This window comes from Danio aesculapii, chromosome 1 (assembly GCF_903798145.1).
Source record: "Danio aesculapii chromosome 1, fDanAes4.1, whole genome shotgun sequence".
Taxonomy (NCBI): Eukaryota; Metazoa; Chordata; class Actinopteri; order Cypriniformes; family Danionidae; genus Danio; species Danio aesculapii.
The window spans coordinates 21,056,268-21,080,114 of record NC_079435.1 but is presented as its reverse complement, the minus strand read 5'-3'; the positions used below and the strand labels follow the sequence as shown (position 1 = coordinate 21,080,114).

At 36.4% G+C, this 23,847-nt stretch overlaps 1 protein-coding gene across 1 annotated transcript in view; it reads right to left on the bottom strand.

Annotated features, from left to right (window-relative positions):
• stox2a (storkhead box 2a) overlaps positions 1-21,966 on the bottom strand; it is an 80,299-nt gene extending 58,333 nt beyond the window's left edge. The window contains exon 1 of the mRNA XM_056457347.1: positions 20,846-21,966. Within this exon, the coding sequence (XP_056313322.1) occupies positions 20,846-21,170 (325 nt within the window). The 5' untranslated portion in view covers positions 21,171-21,966. The remainder of the gene's footprint in view (positions 1-20,845) is intronic.
• Positions 21,967-23,847: the final 1,881 nt, after the last annotated feature.

Here is a 23,847-nt window from a genome sequence, read left to right as displayed (position 1 = left end):
CTCATGGACGTTTCTGGAGACTGCGAATTATGTAGCTGGGGGTACGTATGGCTGCATTTCATTTTTTAAACGAACGTTACGGGACGGTATGATGGCGTTCCTTTTCGCGCTTACCAGTTGACCACTTACCTCAGTGTTGAGGGCTTTCCCGCTGCAACCAATTTGTCCAGTTAGCTCGTCGTGTACGTCGGTGGACATGAGACGCAGAGAGGAGTTGACCACGATGACGGGGTTCAAGTCCGGGGAAGAGCGGTTCGATAAATGAGGTAAGACAAGAACAAAAGCCAAAAAAAATTAAATGAACAAGTGAATAACAGGGTGAGAATGTGGTAAAATCTGAAAACGTGTTAAAAATCAGACGAGGGCTTTTCTTTTTCTGGACGGCTTTTGTAAATCATAGGTTGGGTTTAGGGAAGTAAGTGGGTGGGCAGGTCAATCAATAAAATTGGTTGGGTTTAGGGAAGAAGCAGGGTGGGGTCAGTCGATTGGTCGGTCGGCCAGTCAGTCATCCAGTCATTCAGCCAGTCAGACAGACGGTCAGTCGACAGCGACCTCTGGTGGGTTTACGCAAGAACAGCGGCACGAATGGCACTCGCGAGAGAAATTTGAGATATGAAAAAGCGCACACAGTGGCCTCACGTGGATTCGCGAAAACAAAAACTGCAAAAATACCTACCTCCCGGGACGTATTTCGCAGTCTATAGAAACGTCCATAGGACTACGTTTTCAGAATGAGCCTGGGTTGATTGATCTTCATGGTTTTTGTTTTCCTACTTTGAATGTCAATGGTTTTCAGCTTTCTTCAAAGCATCTTTTGTGTTTAACAGAATTAAGAAACTCATAAAGGTTTGGAACCACTTGAGAGTCATTTGATAGTGAGTACATTTTTTATTTTCACTGTTATCCCTTTAAAAGTAAAGGCTCACAAGTTTGTACAAGAGAAGGATGAGTAAATGATGACAGAATTTTCGGTTTTGGGGGACCTATCCCTTTAAGTGTGTTTGTATATGTCAAGAAAATAATGATATGCTTGTCCATTGTTATATCCGTAAAGACGACTCGTAACATACTTTAACTTTTTATACTTTATTTATTTATATTTACTTATATATATCAATATACTGGGGCGTTAGGACCCACACAGATCGCAGGTTGAGCGCCCATTGGAGGTCTCACTAACACCACTTCTACCAGCAACCTAGCTTTCCCATGTGGCCTCCCATCCAGGTACTGACCGGGTGCTGCCCTGCTTAGTTTCAGTAGGCGACCATGTGAGAGTTGCAGAGATCTAGAATTAAACTCCAAATAATAAACCTGTTTCATATTTCTGGGTTTCTCAGTGGCAGAAGGCGTAACAGTTGGGAAAACTTAGAGTGCAGTGAATGGGAGAATACTACAAATATTTTTGTACAAATTTGCAAAAATAATAAAAGAAAAACTCCATGATGACGTTATAAAGAGTTTCAGAAAAAGGAAAAAATTGTGTGAGACTGATGACGGCAGCCAGAGGAGGGAATGACGTCAAATTTACTGCCTTGTCCCATAGTCGCTGCATTAGAAATGCCCCGCACAAGCTGTAATTTGTTTTTTGTCATTTGAAGCAAAGATGATATAATGCGTACATAAATGTCCAAACGTTTTTTTTTTTTTTTTTTTTCTAAATATTAAAAACTTTTAAGGATTTAAGATGCTGATGAACGTTAAACGCATCAAAAAGTTCTTGTGAAAAGGGTCCATGATTAACTAAACATGCAACAACCATTATGTCATTTATATGGTCACATCATGTCCTATTGTTGATTATTTAGTTTAGAAGCTTTCAGTCATCTTTCAGTCCACTTGTTTGGTGTGCACCAAAGTTCAGTTGTCAGCGTTTACACTTACTCAAGTAAAAAACACTAACAATCACACAAAGAGCCGCCACACCTTAGTTAGTTTTAACCCAACCAAACCTGCCAAGTGTGAACACACCCTAAGATAAGGCTAATGTAAAGCTTAAACCAGATTCTGAACAGGTAAAACACAAACCAGAAATCTACCCCTGTAGTGAGTGTAAAAATAGCAAAAAATATTACAAATAAAGGCATATAATAAACGTAATGAGATTTTAATATATATTATCTCAAATGTGCAGGAGGTTAAACTACTTTATTTTGTTTTAAGTAAATACCATGAAAGACACTGGTTACAGGTTTCCGTTGTTTTCAAAATATCATCTTTTTGTTTAAAAGAAGAAAAAAACTCATGGAGGTTTGAAATTGGTGAGTAAATGATGACAGAATTTTTTATTTTAGAGTGAACTATCCCTTTAAAGCAGGGGTGTCTAAACTCGATCCTGGAGGGCCTGTATCCTAGAGAGTTTGGCTGTTTCTCAATATGCTTTCTTCAGTGTTTTTGCGTCCTTGTGTTCTTGTGTAAAGTCATTATAAACTGGCAAAGTTCAGTTCCAAAACTCAAGGCCGCAAGAATGGAGGACACGTGAAAGTTCCCGGATGTGTTCTTGGTATCGAGGACGCATCGATGCAGACTTGAGCGCAAAACTCACTTTAGAAGTCCCATATATAGATTTATTATTAAAGTTTAGAGATATAACTTATTCGTCTCAGGAGTTTCCCTGAATGAGATTGTAAAAGGAAACATTAATATGAAAATCTTAATAGAGGCATAAACTCATTAAGGGTGTTTATTTGCTGAAATTCATATTAAAATCAGTTTTATTTGTATTGTGCTACGTATATATTTTTAAAAGGGGGAAAACAATAAATCATTGTATAAACATTGTAATGTGCGTTAAAAATGAATGACGGTCATGTGACCATCAGGAGGAACGCAGCATCTCATTTCGCAGAAGACATGTTCTCTGTTCTCGCGGTCACGTGAGTTCGTTCATTCGAGGTAACTTGGCAAGACCGGTCTTCACAAGAACGTGCCCTGTGAGAAATGAGATGCTGCGTTCTTCTATGGTTCTTCCTGATGGTCACATGACCTTCACGTGTTTTTAATGGTAAATTATTTAAACATTACAGCATTCATACAACGATTTATTGTTTTCCACCTTTACACAATATATACTATCCATAAAGACCTTACAAAAATACGTTTCACAATACAAATAAAACTGATTTTAATACGAATTTCAGCAAATGAACACTCTTAATGTGTTTATGCCTTTATTAAGATTTTCATAATAATGTTTACTTCACCATCTCATTTAGGGAAACTCCTGAGGTAAATAAGTGATCTCTCTGAACTTTAATAATAAATGTATGTAAAATGCTGCACTTCCCACCTCGCAATGACTTCTGGGCCTTCTATAGCGAGTTCGGTGCTCAAGTCTGCATAGGTGCGTGCTCGATATCAAAAACACAACCGGGAACTTTCACGCGTCCTTCGTTCTTGCAGTCTTGAGTTTTAAAACTGAACTTTGGCAGTTGATGATGACGTTACACGAGGACGCAAGATCGCTGAAGAACGCATATTGAGAAACAGCCTTTAGCTCCAACCCTAATCAAACACACCTGAACCAGCTAATCAAGCTCTTACTAGACATACTAGAAACAAGTTGAAGCTAAACTCAGCAGGACACCGGCCCTCCAGGACAGAGTTTGGACTCCCCTGATTTAAAGGTTCTTCATGGAATCATCAATGCCAGTACAGAAACTGTATTTTATTTCTATCAGTGTAAGATTAACTTTTCATAATTTTCATTTATTTATATATTTATTTTACTGAGGCTTTTGTATTCAATATAGTTGAATCAGTATGTTGTTTTACCCTGACATTTAAAAAGATAAATAATCTAATCTGACAAGCTATCTACTCGAAATACAGGCAGCGTGATCTAATCTTGGTAAAGTATGACACAAAAATACATATATGATGTACAGCGCTCCATTAAAGTCTTAAGACTTTCCAATAATCAAAGAACCAAACTGACAGAAGAGTTGCTGACGGTTGTCTTTATCACAGTAATTTCCCCCTTTAAAAGCACTCTATAAATGTCAGAAAAACACTTCAAGTGGGAACTTGCCAGGTTGTAGAATTTCCACAGGCAGTCTTTCATTTAAGAGTACAGGTCTGACTGAATGGCATGGCTATAAATGCTCTTTCTTTTTACTAGAGTAGAGAACACAAATTTAAGAAAGCAAGAAGTGTTCAAAACAATGACGTTTAAATCATGAATGAGCAACAGGGGAGAATCTATCAAAGACATTAGCACGTTTATAATGTGTTGACTGGAACTTTAGAGAAAGACTGAGGTCCAAAAGCCAGACCAAGCAAACAACTGTGCAATGAACTGAGATGGATTTGTGCAGAAACTTCTCAGAGTCTCTTGTGAATCTCCACGCACACCCCCACAATGAAGATTGATAAGACTGTGCAAGAATGGCAGATAGTGAAACGACACTCGGCAAAGTTCTGCACACGAGTGAAGTGGGAGAAGGTGAAGAGTGCAGGTTAAGCTTCAGGCTAAAGGAGCAACAGATCACACAGATCACTCTCAGATCTCCTTACAGACCAAAGATCAAAGCCACCGCTGCGCTTTCCACCGCAAAATTAACCAAAAGTCTATTTGCCCAAAGTGGAAGCTCAGATATGGACTGACAGACTAGCATGAATAGTTAATGAGCGCAGGCAGAACTTCAAGTCATATAACGTAATATTGTTTGGCTGTTTTAAGACCATGCGTCAAGTTTATGTTATTAAGTATAATCAACATCAAACAATCAATTCAGGAGCTGAACGGAAAAAAAGTAATTGGATATTTCGCTGGAATGTGTGACCTGTGTGACTTGAATTTTAACGTGATACTGAAATAATAAAATGACATCTTAATGTAGGACTCAAAACTAAGCAGCACAAGGGCTTTGTTCATGAATCCTATACTCTTTCTTACTTTATGACCTTTCTATATACTATGAATTGACATGATTTTAGTTTAATTTTTCTTGTCATGGTTACTCAATGTTTATACTCATGTGATTGTGCTCACCTGTTCCTTATTTAGTTCATTGGTTACTCTGTACAATGGCAGATTTAGGCACGGTGACATCTTGCAGGGGATTTAAGTGACTTTAAACATGGCATGGTTGTTGGTGCCAGACGGGCTGGTCTGAGTATTTCAGAAACTGCTGATCTACTGGGATTTTCAAGCACAACCATCTCTAGGGTTTACAGAGAATGGTCTGAAAAAGAGAAAATATTAAGTGAGCAGCAGTTCTGTGGGCGCAAATGCCTTGTTGATGGCAAAGCTCAGGAGAATGGCCAGACTGGTTCAGCTGATAGAAAGGCAACAGTAACTCAAAAAAAAAACACTCGTTATAACCGAGGTATGCAGAAGAGCATCTCTGAACACACAACACGTCAAACCTTGAGGCAGATGGGCTACAGCAGCAGAAGACCACTCCAAGTGCCACTCCTGTCAGCTAAGAACAGGAAACTGAGGCTACAATTCACACAGGCTGAACAAAACTGAACAATAGAAGATTGGAAAAACGTTGCCTGGTTTGATGAGTCTCGATTTTTGCTGCGACATTCAGATGGTAGGGTCAGAATTTGACATCAACAACATAAAAGCATGGATCCATCCTGCCTTGTATCCACGGTTCAGGCTGGTGGTGGTGTAATGGTGTGGGGGATATTTTCTTGGCACACTTTAGGCCCATTAGTACCAATTGAGCATCATGCCAATGCCCCAGCCTGCCTGAGTATTGTTGCTGACCATGTCCATCCCTTTATGACCACAGTGTTACCCACCTTCTGATGGCTACTTCCAGCAGGATAATGCGCCATGTCATAAAGCGTGAATTATCTCAGTCTGGTTTCTTGAACATAACAATGAGTTCACTGTACTCAAATGGCCTTCACAGTCACCAGATCTCAATCCAATAAAGCACCTTTGGGATGTCGCTGAATAGAAGACTCTGGTGGATTTACGTGAGAACAACAGGCACGAATGGCACTCATGTAAAAATTTGAGATCTGAAAAAGTGTACACAGCGGCCTCTGGTAGATTGCCAAAAAACTGCAAAAAAAACATAGCTCCTTGGATGTATTTGGCGCTCTCTAGAAATGTATATAGTGGTATGTTTTCAGAATGAGCCTGGATTGGTTTTCTTTTAAGACAAGTGACATGACAGTGCTGATTATTTTTCTGGCTGATAAAATTTCTCATGTCACCGACAATTGGCAAGTTAGTTTTAGGTCCTGGCTTGGTTTGGGTATTTTTGCAGCAGGAGTTTCTGAACATGCCGCATGAAATTGAACAGGCATGACAACTTATATGCATCTGAACTTGACTCTTCTGTGAGATTTTTAAAGGCCAGATTTACAGTGGTTGATTTACAACAAGGTGTTGAAAGTGAACCTGCACAGGCATCACCGTCCCAAACACCACATCAGCCAAATATGCAGCGAGACACCACAAAGAGAGCACAACTCAACATGACTTACTGCTGACCTCTCTGACAGACACACACTCAATGATTTACTCTCTGTGGATGATCAGGTGTTATAAACACACCTGATGACACATTGAAAAAAATGTCAACCCTTCAGGCCAATGGGGGAACAAGGAGCAAGTGGAGGCACACGCAAGTTCAGTAAAACACAACTTCATTCTTCTTAAATTCTTCTAATATAACAATGAGTATTTCTTGAGTACAGAAAATGACCCAAACACAACTATTTATTTGTACTTACCCTTGTACTGCAAACAAGGAGAGATGGTGGAAACTGTGTTTGGTGCTTTATTCAAAATGGAGGCAAGGCTGATATAAGGTTTAACATTTTTAGAATTAAATTATATCTTTTTAAAATTTATTGTAATTAGTTACATATTTTTTTACCCAGACAAACATCTATATTAAGTAAAAGCACAGATTTTTAAAAACAAAAACACAAAGAAGCAAAAACATGGCTATAATTAGATAATAACTCTATAATAACATGTATTTTATTAATAAAGAAGGGATTCAATATATATTTGTTCCTAGTATTTTATTTTGCCTAGTATCTTGTTAGTGAATTAACAGTAAATTATTGAGTATTTTGGTTATTTTCGTTGCTTGTGTTTGCTTTCTTTGTTTTCTGCTGTGCCATCAAATGCCCTTTTTCCATATGACATAACATGCAGTGCTTATAAGACAGAAGCAATACATGTCTCCTATTGTTAACTGATCTATGCTACTTCCATAAATCTTACTGTTTATATGTTAGTATTTCTATGTACATTTTATAGGTTTTGGAACTGATTGGACAGATGCTGCTGGTATGTCAATATTTCAGTGTCCGAATGTAAGCAGTATTATACATTTACAGTCACAGAAATTGTATATATTCATGTACTTGTAAATATATACTGTAGATCATAAACCCAAATCACTTTTAACAACAGCCAGACACAGAACAAGCAGAATTGTGACCTTAACCTAACAATATGACAATGCTTTTGCTTATAATAAACTACTATATAGGTATTTTGAGTGGATGATCCTAGTATTCTATTCTTAATCATTAAAGTCAAATGTAGCATGAACAAGAGTAATCATTAAAAATGCAAATAAAGAGTTTAAACAAAGTTGTGGAGGTTACAGTCATCCACATTTTTATTATGCCCCAATTGTGCCCCCTTTTATAAGATGTAAAATAAGTCTCTGATGTTCCTATAGTGTGTATGTGAAGCCTCAGCTCAAAATAGCCCACACATAATGTTTTATAATTCTTTGAAATCTCCCCTTTTAGGCTTTGATCCAAATGGTGCCATTTTGGTGACTGTCACTTTAAATTCAAATGAGATTGTGCTCCCAGTCCTCTTTTCAATAGGGGGTGGAGCTGCAAACACCTATGTGTCACCATAGCAGAAGATTAAAAACGTTAAAGACCGATGGCTGCTTCTCACTCAGGGCTCTTTTTACTAATTGGGGAGAGACGGGCGGTGTCACGTAAGCATCTGGGATAACAGATATGAACAAGAAAGGTCAGGCAGGCAAACAGGAGCATACAGGAGATCTAGAATTGTAGTCGAAAACAGGCAAATAGTCAGTACAGGTGGCAAAGAATCAAAATAGATGGTAAAACGAGGCAAAGGTCAAAACATGGAAGGCAAGACAAGGATAATGCTTACGTGATGCTCTAAACAGAAACAAGACTCAGCAAAGAGTGTGTGTGTATGAAGTGTCTATGTAGTCCTGGAAATCAGTCCTAACAAGAATCAGCTGTGTCTGTGTAATCAGGGAGAGAACAGGAACTGGTGTTAGTTTTAGGAGGTGCATGATGGGAGTTGTAGTTTATTAAAATGGTATGCCAGTGGTCTGCATTATGCTCAATCGCTAGTGATCGTGACAGGCGGGGTGTCACTAATGGGCAGTGTTTTTCCCCCTCCAATGACATGTACAAAGGAAAAAATTCAATCAAAGTGTTTTAAAGCAGCCTGTTTTTATGGAATGTAATTATAAAAATAGAATTAACGAATTTCTAATCTCTCTTTAATCTCTTCTGGAATATTGAGCATTGTTTCCTGCTTCGTCAAAACAATTATCATTCCACAAGCTATATTGGCACAAACCATTTAGTATATGAATTCACACACTTGTGTACATTCACACTTTCAAGTGGACTAATTTAAAGAATGGTGAACATGGGTATGAGGCCATTTTAAACACAAATACTGAGCAACCAGTGAACTAAATAAGAAGCAGGTGAGCACAATCAATGAAAAAAATTTGTAAACATAACAAGAAAATAGAAACTAAACCAAGTTTCACTCAAAATCAAATCAAAATCAAGTATAGTATAGGATTTGCAAACAAAGCCATTTTGCTCTCAAGTTTGAGTTCAAAAAAGGTTATTCAATAAACTATTTAATTGGTGTTGCTGTCAAACAAAAACACAAAAAACAGGCTATCAACACATGCTGCTGATTTGCTGATCCATTGGCTATTTCCCCTCATTCTCTTCTGCACTCCTCCCTTTCCTCCAATTGAAGAAAGTTCTTGTATAGGGCTTGCCACAGAGTTCCCTTTCCTGTCCCTTAGCCTTCCTTCCTACACGCACCAAATGCAGACATGCCACCACAACCTGTGTGTATACAAGACCTTCAGGGACATTGTACTGTCGTGGTCCTTGTACGTTTCCGGCCTGTGACAAGATGATCTATGGACTATCATCCTCATTCCATTACTGGCTTAACAGTGGACACTGAGGGATTCTCACTTTTCAGCAAATGATTACTATTCTGCAGACGCCACCAGGAATCTGCTTAAGAGTGTGGTTACCAATAAGACTAAGTGGTTAGTGAGATTGTGAAATGTAAAACTTCACGGTCTCTGGGCGACCTCCAAGTTATACACAAACCTCTGAGGTAGCCATCCTAATCTGCCCAGAGTATAAATCTTCAGACCGCTTTATCCTGACGTCTAAGAGAAAATATGGGGCTTTGAGTTGCACATCTCAGATTTAGAATAATTTAGAACTAATAATTGTAGGTTCTGTTTCTCACCCTTTGTAAAAAATTCTTCATAATGAAAACGTCTCCACAGATAGATTCTCAAAGTGAATATATATATATATATATATATATATATATATATATATATATATATATATATATATATATATATATATATATATATATATATATATATATATATATATATATGTTTGAAAGATAAAGCAGAACAACAGAATTAAAGAATAATGTTATTATTTAGCTGCTACTATCATTAGTTTTCTGTCTCATTTATCTTAAAACTTCATATGATTAGTTCACTGAAAAAAATGTAAACAGCTGTTAGTTAACTCACCCTAAGGTCACCAAACTTAAATTTTTCTTCAGTCGAACATTAACAAAGATTTAACCTGAAAATGTGATCCTTGTCAGTTAATAGAATGCAAATCAATGGCCAAAAACATATATAGACAAAACAATATTAATACCGTGGCTCCTGACAATATGCTAAGGTCTAAATAAAATACATTGACATTCTTGGGACTGTTTGTAGAGGCTGTGAATTTAAGGTTATAATGTTGTATATAATGTACAGTTTCTTGCACAGACTGGTCTTTCCTAAAGCATTAATGAAGATCATTTTGTTGTTGTTTTTTAACTCTATTAAAATCTATGTAAAAAGTAAGGCGTATAATCATATCAAGAAGATATGAAGTGTTCAAAGCAACTGGGATTAAAAGATCTGTTCAGTGTTCTGTGATTATCTGCACTTCAAGAATGATGTTTACAAGTTTAAAACGGTTTTAAATCAGTGCATGTTTGTAATAAATACAGTAAAATTGCTACGTAATTCAAACAGGAGTGGGCGGGGAGAATCAGCTCAGTTGCATTAAAGGCACAGGCAACAAAAACAGCTACTGTGTCCTAACAGCTAATATTTCTTATATTCAGAAAGGTATAATAAATAATCTGATGGGTGTTTTGAGCTGAAACTTTACAGACGCATTCTGGAGACACGAAAGACTTACATAAAATCTTGAAAAAGGGGTAAAATAGGTGCCCTTTAAAGCTAATATAATTTATGGGTGAACTGTCAGTTTAAGCTCAATATATACTGTTTTTGCACTACTGAGTTTGTCCTACAATGTGTAAAAAAAAAGGAGTGTGTCACAAATGCATGTGTGAAAAAATTAAAACATACCTGCCACTCTGTTCTGAAAAAGCACTAAAATATCTTGCATAACTTTTGCAGAGAAAAAGTGCAGATACTGGATGAAGATGAACCTTTCTAATGTGCATGTTTCACATTTCCACAAGAAATATGCCCACGGTGATGCATGTAAATACAAAATAAAAGTAACATTTATTAATTCATTCATTTCCCTTCGGCTTAGTCTCTGATTTATCAAAGGTCACCACAGCGGAATGAACTGGCAACTATTCCAACATATTTTTTACGCAGTGGATGAACTTCCAGCATACAACCCTGTATTGGGAAATACCCATGCACTCTCACAATCACACACATCGGGGCCAATTTATTTATTCAATTCACCAATAGCAGGTGGGAAGCCAGAGCACCTGGAAGAAACCCTGTTGTGAGGCGACAGTGCAAACCACTGTGCCGCTATGTTTAGCATTACATTTTAAATAGGTGGTAATCAAACTACGACACAGAAATGCATTCGTGACATGCAACCCCTCTCGTGGAAAAGAAAAGAGCATTTTACTTAATAAATCTAAAAAAAACACAACTTGCAACAAAACTTTTAACAGCATCAAGGATTCAACATTCAATCTGAAAAACTATCTTGTGGTAGTTATTATTGCACTGCTGGTTAGACCTAAACTGCATTTCGTTGCCTTGTACTTGTACATGTGTAATGACAATAAAGTTGAATCTAATCTAAATCTAATCTAATCAAAAAGTTTATGCAGTAACTCTTGTTTCAAGAGTTCACACTTAGCTCACGATTTATACATAGCTTGTTTGGCGTGCTGTCCCGGGAGAGAGCCCTGAGCTGAAGGTATCCTCGAGCCCAGGGCTCCCTCCTTTCACAGGGCGAGGGGAGACTGAGCTCAGGTCGATCTGAAACTCCCCCACTGCTGAGGCCAAGGTGAACTTCCTGAGAGTAAGACATTAGAAAAAAGATTTAGGCTTATTTTATCTATAATATAGAGCACATTTTTATGGTGGGAGGAAACCAGGGAACCCGGGGGAAACCCACACGGAGAACATGCAAACTCCGCACAGGAACACCAGATGGCCCAGTGAAGACCCAACGCCATTAGTATTCTTGCTGTGAGGCAAACATGCTAGTCACTGGGCCACTGTGCCACCCATTCTGGATAAAGGTGGAAGAAGGGGAGGAGGGGGTTTTTTCCAGACGAAGATATTTGTAGAGAGGAAATGAGGATATATATAGTGACTTGGGATCCTTTGATTGGAGGATCATGATTAGTTAATGTGGACCAGCTGGGTCAATCATGAGCACATCCTCCTCTCAAAATTAGTTTAAAATTTAAACTTCACTTTTTAATTTTCTCAAATTTTGAATGTTGAATGATTATCATTTAATATTTCTAAGAATTGCATTGAAAAAACGACACCAGTCGGCGCCAATAGCCTAATGTTAATGCATCGACACATAGCACAGAGATGCTCGCAGCGACCTGAGTTCATTTCCCGGCTCAAGGTCCTTTACCGATTCCTCTGCTCCCCACACTTTCTTGTCCCTAATCTCCACTGTCCTATCACTAAAGGTAAAAACCCCTAAAAAATTATTAGAAAAAGAAAAACGACACCAAATTCTCCTACAATTCACTTTGCATTCAGTTTACAAATCCATACGAATCATACACGAAATATAAGTTAGGTATGTGTGCTTTACAGATAAACTCAAAGTCCTCAAAGTCAATCGAAATGTTGCCAATTCGTCATGAACACATGATTCTTCTGAGTCAATCTGAAATTAATGATTTTTATTTTTTTAACTAAACCAGTATGAAATATTCACAAATTGGACAGGTGTGTTTTCCTTATGCATCATTTGCAAACTGTGCTTGTTAAATTGCATTCAACAGACATGACAGTACTTGCAACTGTAGTTGCTTTGGACGTCAATTTTGACTCATAGATTCTTTTGTCCCGATCACTTCCTAGTCAGTTTTGACTCAGCGATTCTTTTGTGCCATTCACTTCTTCATAGAGAGGATTATTATTGAAGTAATCTCTTAAAGTTTGCACCATTCATTAAACAAATCTATTGTGGAACTTGAAAACTCTACCAGGCTGCTTTTATGATATGTTTGTTGTGTTTGGATTAGTTTTGAAGCTTGGAATGCAGCTTGAAACAGCACTGAATACAATTCATTTGTGTTTCAACGTACAACCCCAAATACGAAAAAATTGTGACAGTGTGGAAAACACAAATAAAAAAAGAAAGTATCGATTTTATCTTTCTTTGAGGAATATTGTTTTTAAACAATTCAATAATTTTCTCATGTATTTGTTGGCAAACTGGCGATCCTCAGCCCAATCTTTGCTCCTAAAGGACTAGACCTTTCTTGGACGTTGTATCAAATCCTAATTACAATCACCTGTTGATATCACCTGTTTCAAATCAGTTTTTACCAGTTTACCTGATTACTAGCCCTTAATGGCTCCTGTCAAAACTTTTTTTGGAATGTGTTGAAGGTCTGAATGACAGGAAAGGATGTATATTTACAAATGAAATGAAGCTGACAAGACAAAAACATTAAATATTTTGTGTTCATATTGTCTGCAATGAAATACAAGTCAAGGTAAATCTGAAAGTCACTACTTTCCTTTTTATTTGCATTTTCCATACTGTCCCAACTGTTTCTGATTTGGCGTTATATTTTAATCATAAAGTATTTAGATTGTGTTACAAAGCCTGAGAAATCTATCAAAATACACTACTACTAACTTTCTAAAGCACGTATTTTGTAATCTGTAGTGAAATACTTTTTTAAAGTAACCTTCCCCAACTGATCTGTCTAAACATCTTTCATCTTGAATGTAAAAAAATCTCAGCTTTGATATAAGCTTTAGTTAAACTCCATCCCTGCAATTAAGTTTTACCAGACATGCTTCAAAGATTTAAGAACAGACTCTTTACTTAAGGCAAGTTAATGTCACATCTCCCCAGATACATCGCTGAACACAAATAACTGCCCAACCACACACACACACACAGACACACACACACACACACACAGGTATGAACTCTACTTGACACTACTTGTTTGTCATGCTTATGATAATCTCACACCTGAGGGGGCCTGTGCTGTGTCAAGACAGTTTTAGAACTAATAGAATCTTTTATAACTGTCTAGATAGCAGGGGTGAAGTCTGGGTTATACATCTGCGGAAATACATTTGTAACTTTTGAGTCTTCACTTTTGTCGGTGCTGCATGGGAGGAAACAACTAGAATAGAAGGAAATTAGAATAGCTATAACCCTGCCATCAACCCTGGCTTTCTTTTATTTTTAATAACAGCACGTAGGGATTTTTGATTGAAGTTACATTGAATTGCGAAAACTAAAGATGCTGTATATAAAAAGCATCTTTAAATTAAGTTTTTATATCTGAACTAAAGCAACCACGTTTTAAACTGTTTTTAGCTCGTGTGACATGTAAAACCGGTATATAAGGTACCATCATGGTACCATCATGTTGAACAGGCTTTGAACAAGATGCTTTGTTTATATTCCATGATTAATTTGCCTTTTTTATTCTTTTAGGAAAGATTTTGGAAAAACAAACAGACCAAAAAATAGACCAAGTTGTTTTTGGTTCTCTGGATTTGCCATTAATATATATATGAAGAGTTTGGATGCAAAAACCTTTAAAAGCCATTTGATATTTTCTTCTTAAATTAGCTTTTTTCTCCTACCCCTGTGTGTAGGGTCGGTAATTTTACTTTTATAGTAATAAATAAGATCTTTTGATTGCCTTTAAAATGAATTAACTGAACATAAACATAGGAGGCTGAGACAAATGTACATTTTAGGTGAACATTACAGACAGCATTTAAAGGTTTTTGCATCTGAACTCATCATATATATATATATATATATATATATATATATATATATATATATATATATATATATATATATATATATATATATATATATATATATATATATATATATATGTATATATATATAGTTGACGTCAGAATAATTAGCCCCCCTGTTTATTTTTCATTAACTGAGAGAAAAAAAAATTCTGATTTATTTTATCTTGCCATGATGACAGTAAATAATATTTTACTAGATATTTTTCAAGACACTTCTATACAGCTTAAAGTGACATTTAAAAGCTTTAAAGGTTAACTAGGCAGGTTATATATACATATTTTTATTTTATACATATACATAATTTTTTTCTTTTTTAAATATTTCCCAAATTATGTTTAACAGAGCAAGGAAATTTTCACATTATGTCTGATAATATTTTTTTCTTCTGAAGATAGTCTGATTCATTTTCAGTTTTTAATTTTTTTAAAAACCATTTTAAGGTCAAAATTATTAGCCCCTTTAAGCAATTTTTTTTCGATAGACTACAGAACAAACCATAGTTATACAATAACTTGCCTAATTACCCTAACCTGCCTTGTTAACCTAATTAACCTAGTTAAACCTTTAAATGTCACTTTAAGCTGTATAGAAGTGTCTTGAAAAATATCTAGTACAATATTATGTACTGTCATCATGATAAAGATAATCAGTTATTAGAAATGAGTTATTAAAATTATTATGTTTATTATATTTGAAAAAAAATCTCTCAGTTTAACAGAAATTGGGGAAAAAAATAAACAGGGGGTTAATAATTCTTACTTCAACTGTATTTGTTGGGGTGGGGGGTATTTTATAAAGTACTGAAAACATAAAAAAAAATTAAACCAAGATCATTATATTTATTTATTTATTAATATTTAGGTTACAGCTAAAGACAAAATTACTGGCCCTCCTGTGATATTTTAATTCTTTTTCAAATATTTGCTGTTATATTATTCTTCTGGAGAAAGTCTTATTTACTATTTGTCATAATGGCAAAAGAAGAAAAACAACATTAGTTCATTTGAATTAGTTATTAAAACTATCATTTTAATGTGTTGTGTAAAATGTTACATTTTAGTAAGTAATTTCCATTTAAAAGATTAATTTATTAATAATTTTGAATAAAAGTCTTGTCGCCTATCCAAGTTTTAGGATAAAAAAATAGTAACTTGACTTCTAGTTGATCATTTGGTATCAGAATTGGCTTATATGAAAGGCAAAGGCCTCTAGATTACGTATATTTTATCAAAATAAAATATGATCATGCCTTGATTTTTAATTATTTAATTAGGTCAAAAAGGTCTGACTTTGCTTAGACAAAAGTCTTTTCACTTAACATAAATAATGTACAGTATAGAATATAAAGTCATGGTGCAGTGGAAAAAGAATTAATATTGTGTATGACAATGATCTGCACCATACATCTCTGCAATGACTCCAATAACTTCTTAATAAAGTCATCTGGAATGACAAAGAAAGCGTTTGAAAGGGTTCATCAAGATTCTTTGGATTCCTCCTTCATCTTACGCCATACATGCTCAATAATGTTCATATCTGGTGACTGGGCTGACCAATCCTGGAGCACCTTAACAGCACCTTGACCTTAGCAACTTCTTTGCTTTCAGGAGCTTTGATGTGGAGGCTGAAGTATGAGAAGGAGCGCTATCCTGCTGATGAATTTGCCCTCTCCTGTCGTTTGTAATATAATGGGCAGCACAAATGTCTTGACACCTCAGGCTGTTGATTTTGCCATCCACTCTGCAGATCTCTTGCACACCCCCATACTAAATGTAATCTCAAACCTTGATTTTTCCTTCACCAAACTTGACTGATTTCTATGATAATCTTGGGTCCATACAGGTTCCAATAGGTCTTCTTCAGTACTTGTGATGATTGGGATACAGTTCAACAGATGATTTACCTTCTGACACTTTTCCAAATGATCAACTAGAAGTCAAGTTATTATTTGTTGCTCTTACTACTGGGATCGACAACAATACTTTTGTCAGGTAGTGTATGTATTGTCACAATATTAATGGCGAATTTTACAATTACAATTATGATTTAAACTAATTTTTATAGAGCTGAATATCAAGAAATAATAGAGTCAATTATATATGGATCAATAAAATTTTTACAAAATTAACATGAACTGAGATGAAATGTTCACAAGATGATTGCTGTGTTAAAGTTAACAAAATAATACACAAACTCAGAAAATTACATTTGCTACTTGTTCAGTCTACTTGTTTTAAATAAGCTGAAACACAACTCTTATGTTTTTTTGACAACTTAACTGTTTTATGTTTAATCCACTTAAACAATTAAGTTCAGCATTTTTACAGCATATATAAAAACCAATAAACAGTATGTAATGAAGGAAATGTGTTCTGTAGACACAAACTGAAAAATCATGAACACTAAACATTGCAAACATTCAACATGATGAATCAACCATTTTATCAGCTACAATGATAATGAAGATCTGCCAATTCAAGTCAAAAAAAAGCCTCAATTCAAATCTGCGAATACTAGACATATCAGGATGTTCCAAAACAAGCCATCGTGTACCAGGTGCTGGAATGAGAAGAATTTCCCTTTGAGCCCAAAGTGCAGTAATACGTACAGGTATGTTTTATATTTGCATTCTGTGTAACTGAAGGCCTATTTCTCCACAGTCTCACCCTTAAAAATGTTTTTGTTTGCACAGCCTTGAACATGTACAAGCAGTCAACACAACCGCAGGTGGAATATAGAATGTGTCTCACATGCAAACTCCCGAAAACAAACAGTTTTATTCTCATTTTCCTGCTATTGGTCTATTTCAGGACAGTTTTAATGTGTTACTTGAGAAACTGGAGAATAGGAGGTGTCCGCAGAGAAGCTCAACTTCTCATACTTTGTCTCTGAACTATAACAAATCTAGTGGAATGTTTCAACTTTAAACCTGTTTCTCCTTCAAGAAGAATTTACGATTTATGAGGGCATTAAAGCAAAGAATGGGTGAAGCCTTCATGGTCTGAACGCACATAGACAACAGTGGCCTTATTCATGTTCTTTATGCTACAAGATAATGTTTTTTTTTGTGTGTGTGTGTGTGTGTGTGTGTGTGTGTGTGTGTGTGTGTGTAAAACTATGTTTAAAACGCTGGATTAAAGCATCCTTTATGGAACCTCTTCATATAAATCTCACTGCAAATTCCTGTTGTCACATTCATTTAGTCCAAGGTTGCCAGATAAAAAAGGAGTATTTTTGAAAATGATTAAAGGGATTAAAGTTTCCTCACCGTTTACTCACATTGATGTGGATCTTTTATCAGTTTCTTTCTTCTGTTGAACACAAAAGGAGATATTGGAAAGAATGTTGGAAACCAGCTGCCTTCAAAATAAAGTCTATTAAAATAACTCCTAAAAACTACTGGCTTCAATGGTTTCTTGAAGTTTTTTTAACATCAATTGAAACTTTTTTTGAGCTACAAAGGGCTCTTTACAATGAAAAAAGATTCTTAGTAAACTGTTCTATGCGCTATAAAAAATAACTTCATTAAAAGGTTCTTTGGGAAAGCAAAAATCTCGTTTTGGGTTGTTCTTTACATCTTTTTTTCATCAACCAATTTCAGCTATTAAACTTTTCATTTAATATACACTAAAAAAAATATTCAAAGATGATCTCTTGGATTTACTAAAAAAAATTTATGTTAAGTGGTTGTAAACAATTTATTTGGGTTGAATTCAAACAAACAAATTAAGTTGAAATGTCTTAAATTTAATTTGTTTGTTTAAATTCAACACAAATAAACTGTTTGCAACAGTTTTGTAGACATCATTTTTTTCAGTGCACTTAAAGACTAAATACCAGCAGGCCACTGAAATAGTTTGATATAAAGCTAACTAAATTAAGTGCAAAACAAAACAAAAAAATGTTCTTAATAGATTAAGTGTTTTTTAGATTAGATTTGATTCAACTTTATTGTCATTACACATGCACAAGTATACAAGTCAACAAAATGCAGTTTAGGCCTAACCAGGAGTGCAATAACAGCAGGTGCAGGATATCCCTTTAACTCCCCCACCAAGAAAAAATATTTTTGGATTGCATTTCTTAACTCCTAATGTTGCTAGTTAACACACTCAATGCAGTTTTTTCTAAAATATCAACCTCTACCAAATGGTAGATATGTTGGTTTATGGTAAAATTACCGGAATTAATAGAAATACAATGAAAAATCTGAAAATATGAAGTGTCAGACCAATTTATTTAAAAGCATAATCAAAATAAAACATTTTTGAATACTAAATCGTCTTGATTTTTTAAAGTATGACATAAAATATTTCAGATTCTCATTTAACATTTTTTCTTGTTTTTTTTTTTTTTTAGAATAAAACCAAAATCAAGTGTAGTGCAACAGGATTGAGTTTGTTTGATTTTTTTTGTAAACCAACAGTGCTGTGTGTAAACCATTATTTAAAACAGGTCAAAATGTGGTCAACCATTTGGTGGAGCAGGCAGGTAAAGAGTTAAAGGTATAAGTTATAAACTGCAATTATAGAAAAACTATGGTGATATTTACAGATGGATGTACTATAAACATGGTCTACAGGTTGTATTATGAACAGAGGTTTACACTAGATGAATATATCTACAGGTTGCTATAATAGGAAATTTTCCCAGTGTGTCTGATAATATTTTTTCTTCTGGAGAAAGTCTTAATTGTTTTATTTCAGCATGTATAAAAGCAGTTTTTAATTTTTTAAAAAACATTTTAAGGTCAAAATTATTAGCCCCTTCAAGCTATATATTTTTCGATAGTCTACAGAACAAATCATCGTTATACAATAGCTTGCCTAATTATCCTAACCTGCCTAATTAACCTAATTAACCTAGTTAAGCCTTTAAATGACACTATAAGCTGTTTAGAAGTTTCTTGAAAAATATCTAGTCAAATATTATTTACTGTCATCATGGCAAGGATAAAATAAATCATTTATTAAAAATGAGTTCATTCATTCATTTTCTTTTTGGCTTAGTCCCTTCAATAATCCGGGGTCACCACAGCGGAATGAACCACCAACTTATCCAACACATATTTAACGCAGCGGCTGCCCTTCCAGCTGCAACCTATCTCTGGAAAACATACACACTAATTCACATTCATACACTACGGACAATTTAGCCTATAATTCACCTGTACCACATGTCTTTGGACTGTGGGGGAAACCGGAGCACCCAGAGAAAACCCACATGAACGCGGGGAGAACATGCAGACTCCACACTGAAACGCCAACTGCCCCAGCCGATGCTCGAACCAGCGACCTTCTTGCTGTGAGGCGACAGCACTACCTACTGCGCCACCGCATCGCCCTGTTTAGAAATGTGTTGAACAAATCTTCTCTCCAATAAAAAAAATGGTGGAAAAAATAAACAGGGGGGTAATAATTTAGGGGGTTTAATAATTCTGACTTCAACTGTATGTACAATTGGTATGTACAATTCAAGATGAATTAGTGCAATGTAGTGCGATGAATATGTGCAATTTTAATTGTGCAAATATTAAGTAATAAATAATAATAAACTTAATTTTTTTCATACTTTTCTTACTTCTAAAACTTTTTTAAAGTAAAATATATTGTCTTTTAAATTTTTATCATAATATTATTATACACTCATAAATAGTTATTATACACTTAAATATAACATTTTAAAAAGAGGTTTTCCAAGTGAATTAACCAAAAGAACCTTTCAATAAACACTTCTTACAACTATTTTTAGTGTTAAGACATTAAAAATGTTTAAACTATCCTGGGTTCCACACAATACATGTTGTCCCATCACAAATCGATTAAGTTAACTTAGTTGTATTTACAAAACTTTATGTGGATTGAACATTAAACAGTAAAGTTGTCACCATTCACCCTCAGAAAAAAAAAACCTCAGGACTAGTGTTGATTCAGCTTAGTTTAAATAGGATTGAACCATTTTTAAGTGTAATCCGAAAACCAAAAATCACAATAAAGAACCTGTAAAATCTAAGGTGAGTTTTTGTAGTATTTTCACGTGCTTACTAAAATGTAGATCATTTACTTCAGCAGATAAACAACCTCACACAACTGGAGAGCCACAATACATCACAATTCTGCATTTCACACCACAAGGTTTGCATATTCTCTCAAGCCTCAACACCAACACACCAGAGTGTGTTAAAACCACAACACCGGTATACCACCTTCACCCAAATCACATTATTCCTCAAAACCAACTGTTTTCTTTCCCACAGCTGTGGGCGCATGCAGTGGCTCGGCTTTACCTATGCACTTGATCTCGAAGCCCCGCGGTGGTTTGAGGGCCCTCCGCGTCCAGCCTTCCCTCAGGACCTCCAGGTGATCCTCCTTGCCTTGAATGAGCAGGACGTGTTCGTCTATCCAGCCCAAGAAGAAGGTCTCCGATATGGCGTCCGTGACTTTCTTGTTCCAGAAGTGCTGCATGTTCTCCGCTTTGAAGTCGGCGAATATCTCGTAGCCGGTGTGGTGGTGCTGAAGCTTCTCGGTGACCGCGACGGCCGCCTCCTCCCCGCTGACCCGCGACAGCACGATGGCCAGGGAATGAGGCGCGATCTGCAGGAACTTCTCCATTCTCCGGCGCGTTTCACACACAGGCCACAGCGGGGATCGCGACCCTGTCCGACGCTCCGCGGCACTCACACGGCGTTTTATTGCGCACCTTATTGAACTGCCAAAACGAACACATTGCAACGTATTTCAGTTTGTTTCCAGGAGCCGAAGCGCAGCGCGTGACGGCGGAGGGTCCACCAGCATGATACGCGAGACAGAGGGAGAGACGCCAATGTCATTTATTCATCAAAAACACGCGTTCCGTGCGGTGAGCCCATAGCCCGATGCCAGCGCTCCGGTGGGCAATGTTAACCAGGCGCTGCGCTGATGGGCAGAGCGGCTGAGCTGAATGACCAATGCCTCTACTCTGCTCTGTCTGTCTGTATTAATAGACCTCAACCTGCCGCTTTACACACCTCTCCCGCGACATTCTGCGCACACGGCCGAAAGCGAGCGACACCGATTCCTCCAGCACCGGGGCCTCTTGATCGATCACTGCATTCATCGGTGATGATCGCTGGACGTAACGCGCATAAAACGACTTCATCCCTTCTTATTCATGTCTTCGCTTTTTGGTGCACTCCGAGGTTGCCTCCCAGTCAGTCTCGTACACTGCATGTACGCCGTCCGTGCGCTCTTTGCTGTCCCGCTCGCCGCGCTCTTTAAACTCGTCTCCGGAGGTGTCGGGCTCTCGTCTCTGACGCCGTGCGCCTTGTGTCCGGTGCGGCGGATTATAGACTGGACGTGTCGACGGAGAGCGCGCGGATCACCAGATGTTTTCCTGACTCCACCTACAGGCGGCCTTCAAAACATCGCGAGTACAGTCAGTACACGAGCTTCTCGCAACAGGTGAACATGGGAGAGTGGGGGAAAGCAGAGAGAGCTGGTGGTCACAGAGCAGCTTTAACACTTTTCAGGGAAGGAGAATTATTGGGTGGACCAGAAAAAGGCCATGAGAGGTCAGGCTTTGTCTGTGTTTTCTTTAACCGGTTCATTCCCTGACTGCACAAGCACAGTGTAATCTGTTACTTATAAATTGCTTGATAAAAATTGTTAGTACACTGTAAAACCCCAAAAGTTAAGGTAACTCAAACCATTTGAGCAAACTGACTGCAACAAACCATTTAAGTGCAAAAATTATTCCTAATGAGTACTGTGAACTTACTCCAGTTGAGTAAATGACGCAGTTTGAGCAAAGTAAAACCCAATAAATGAAGAGAACTCAAACCAACTGAGTACTGCAAAACCCAATAAGTTAAGCTAACTCAAACCATTTGAGGAAACTGATTGCTACAAACCATTTGAGCTAATACACTAATCTATATGAGTACAGTGAACTTACTCCATTTAAGTAAAAGTAATAAGCTGTTTAATTATCTCATTACCGTCAACACTGAGTTCAAATGAGTAGAATTTACTTTCAGTCAATTTCGAGTTAACTAGACACTAAAGTTGACTGTTGGGTTTTACAGTGTAATGGGTGAGTCTGTTTTCAGTCACTCCAGTCATTCCTGTATTACAAAAACAAAATTAAAACGTTTTTTAATGATTAATAGATAATAAACGCGCAAAGTCAGAAGCATGTACAGTTGAAGTCAGAATTATTAGCTCTCCTTTGAATTTTTTTTTCTTTTTCAAATGTTTCCCAAATAATGTTTAACAGAGCAAGGATATTTTCACAGTATGTCTGATAATATTTTTTCTTGGAGAAAATCTTAATTGTTTTATTCTGGCTAGAATAAAAGCAGTTTTTAATTTTTTTAAAAACAATTTTAAGGTCAAAATTATTAGTCCCTTTAAGCTATTTTTTTCGATAGTCTACAGAACAAACCATCGCTATACAATAACTTGCCTAATTACCCTAACCTGCCTAGTTAACCTAATTAACCAAGTTAAGCCTTTAAATTGTCACTTCAAGCTGTATAGAAGTGTCTTGAAAAATATCTAGTCAAATATTATTTACTGTCATCATGATAAAGATAAAATAAATCAGTTATTAGAGATGAGGTATGAAAACTATTATGTTTAGAAATGTGGTGAAAGAATCTCTCCGTTTAACAGAAATTAGGGAAAAAATAAACAGGGGGGCTAATAATTTAGAGAGTTTAATAATTCTGATTTCAACTGTACCTCAGATTAATAGACAGCATTTGCATGCCATTCTGTATTGTGAAAACAAAACATGAAACACAATAAGAAATATAAATAGGAAAAAATAAGGAAAATCAATTATTTGCTGCTATTTTGTGAAAATGTAATCATGTAATTCACAAAAAGTTACTATTCAATTGTGAACATTTTAAAAGTGTATTAAAATGAAACATTCCCAGGGTTAGGTGCCTTAATAATGTTTAATAAAAGCTGGGATAATGCCACATTACAACTGATTTGAAATTAGCTGATTGTGGGCTGATTCAAATTACCAAGGGTGTCACGGTGGCGCAGCGGATAGCACAATCACCTCACAGCAAGAAGGTTGCTGGTTCAAGCCCCAGCTGGGTCAGTTGGCATTTCTGTGTGGAGTTTGCATGTTCTCCTCGTGCTCATGTGCGGTGGCTTTCCTCTGGGTGCTCCGGTTTCCCCCACAGTCCAAAGACATGCAGTTCAGGTGAATTAAATAAGCTAAATTGGCCGTAGTATGTGTATGAGTGCAAGATTCTATGGGTGTTTCCCAGTGTTGGGTTGTGGCTGAAAGGGC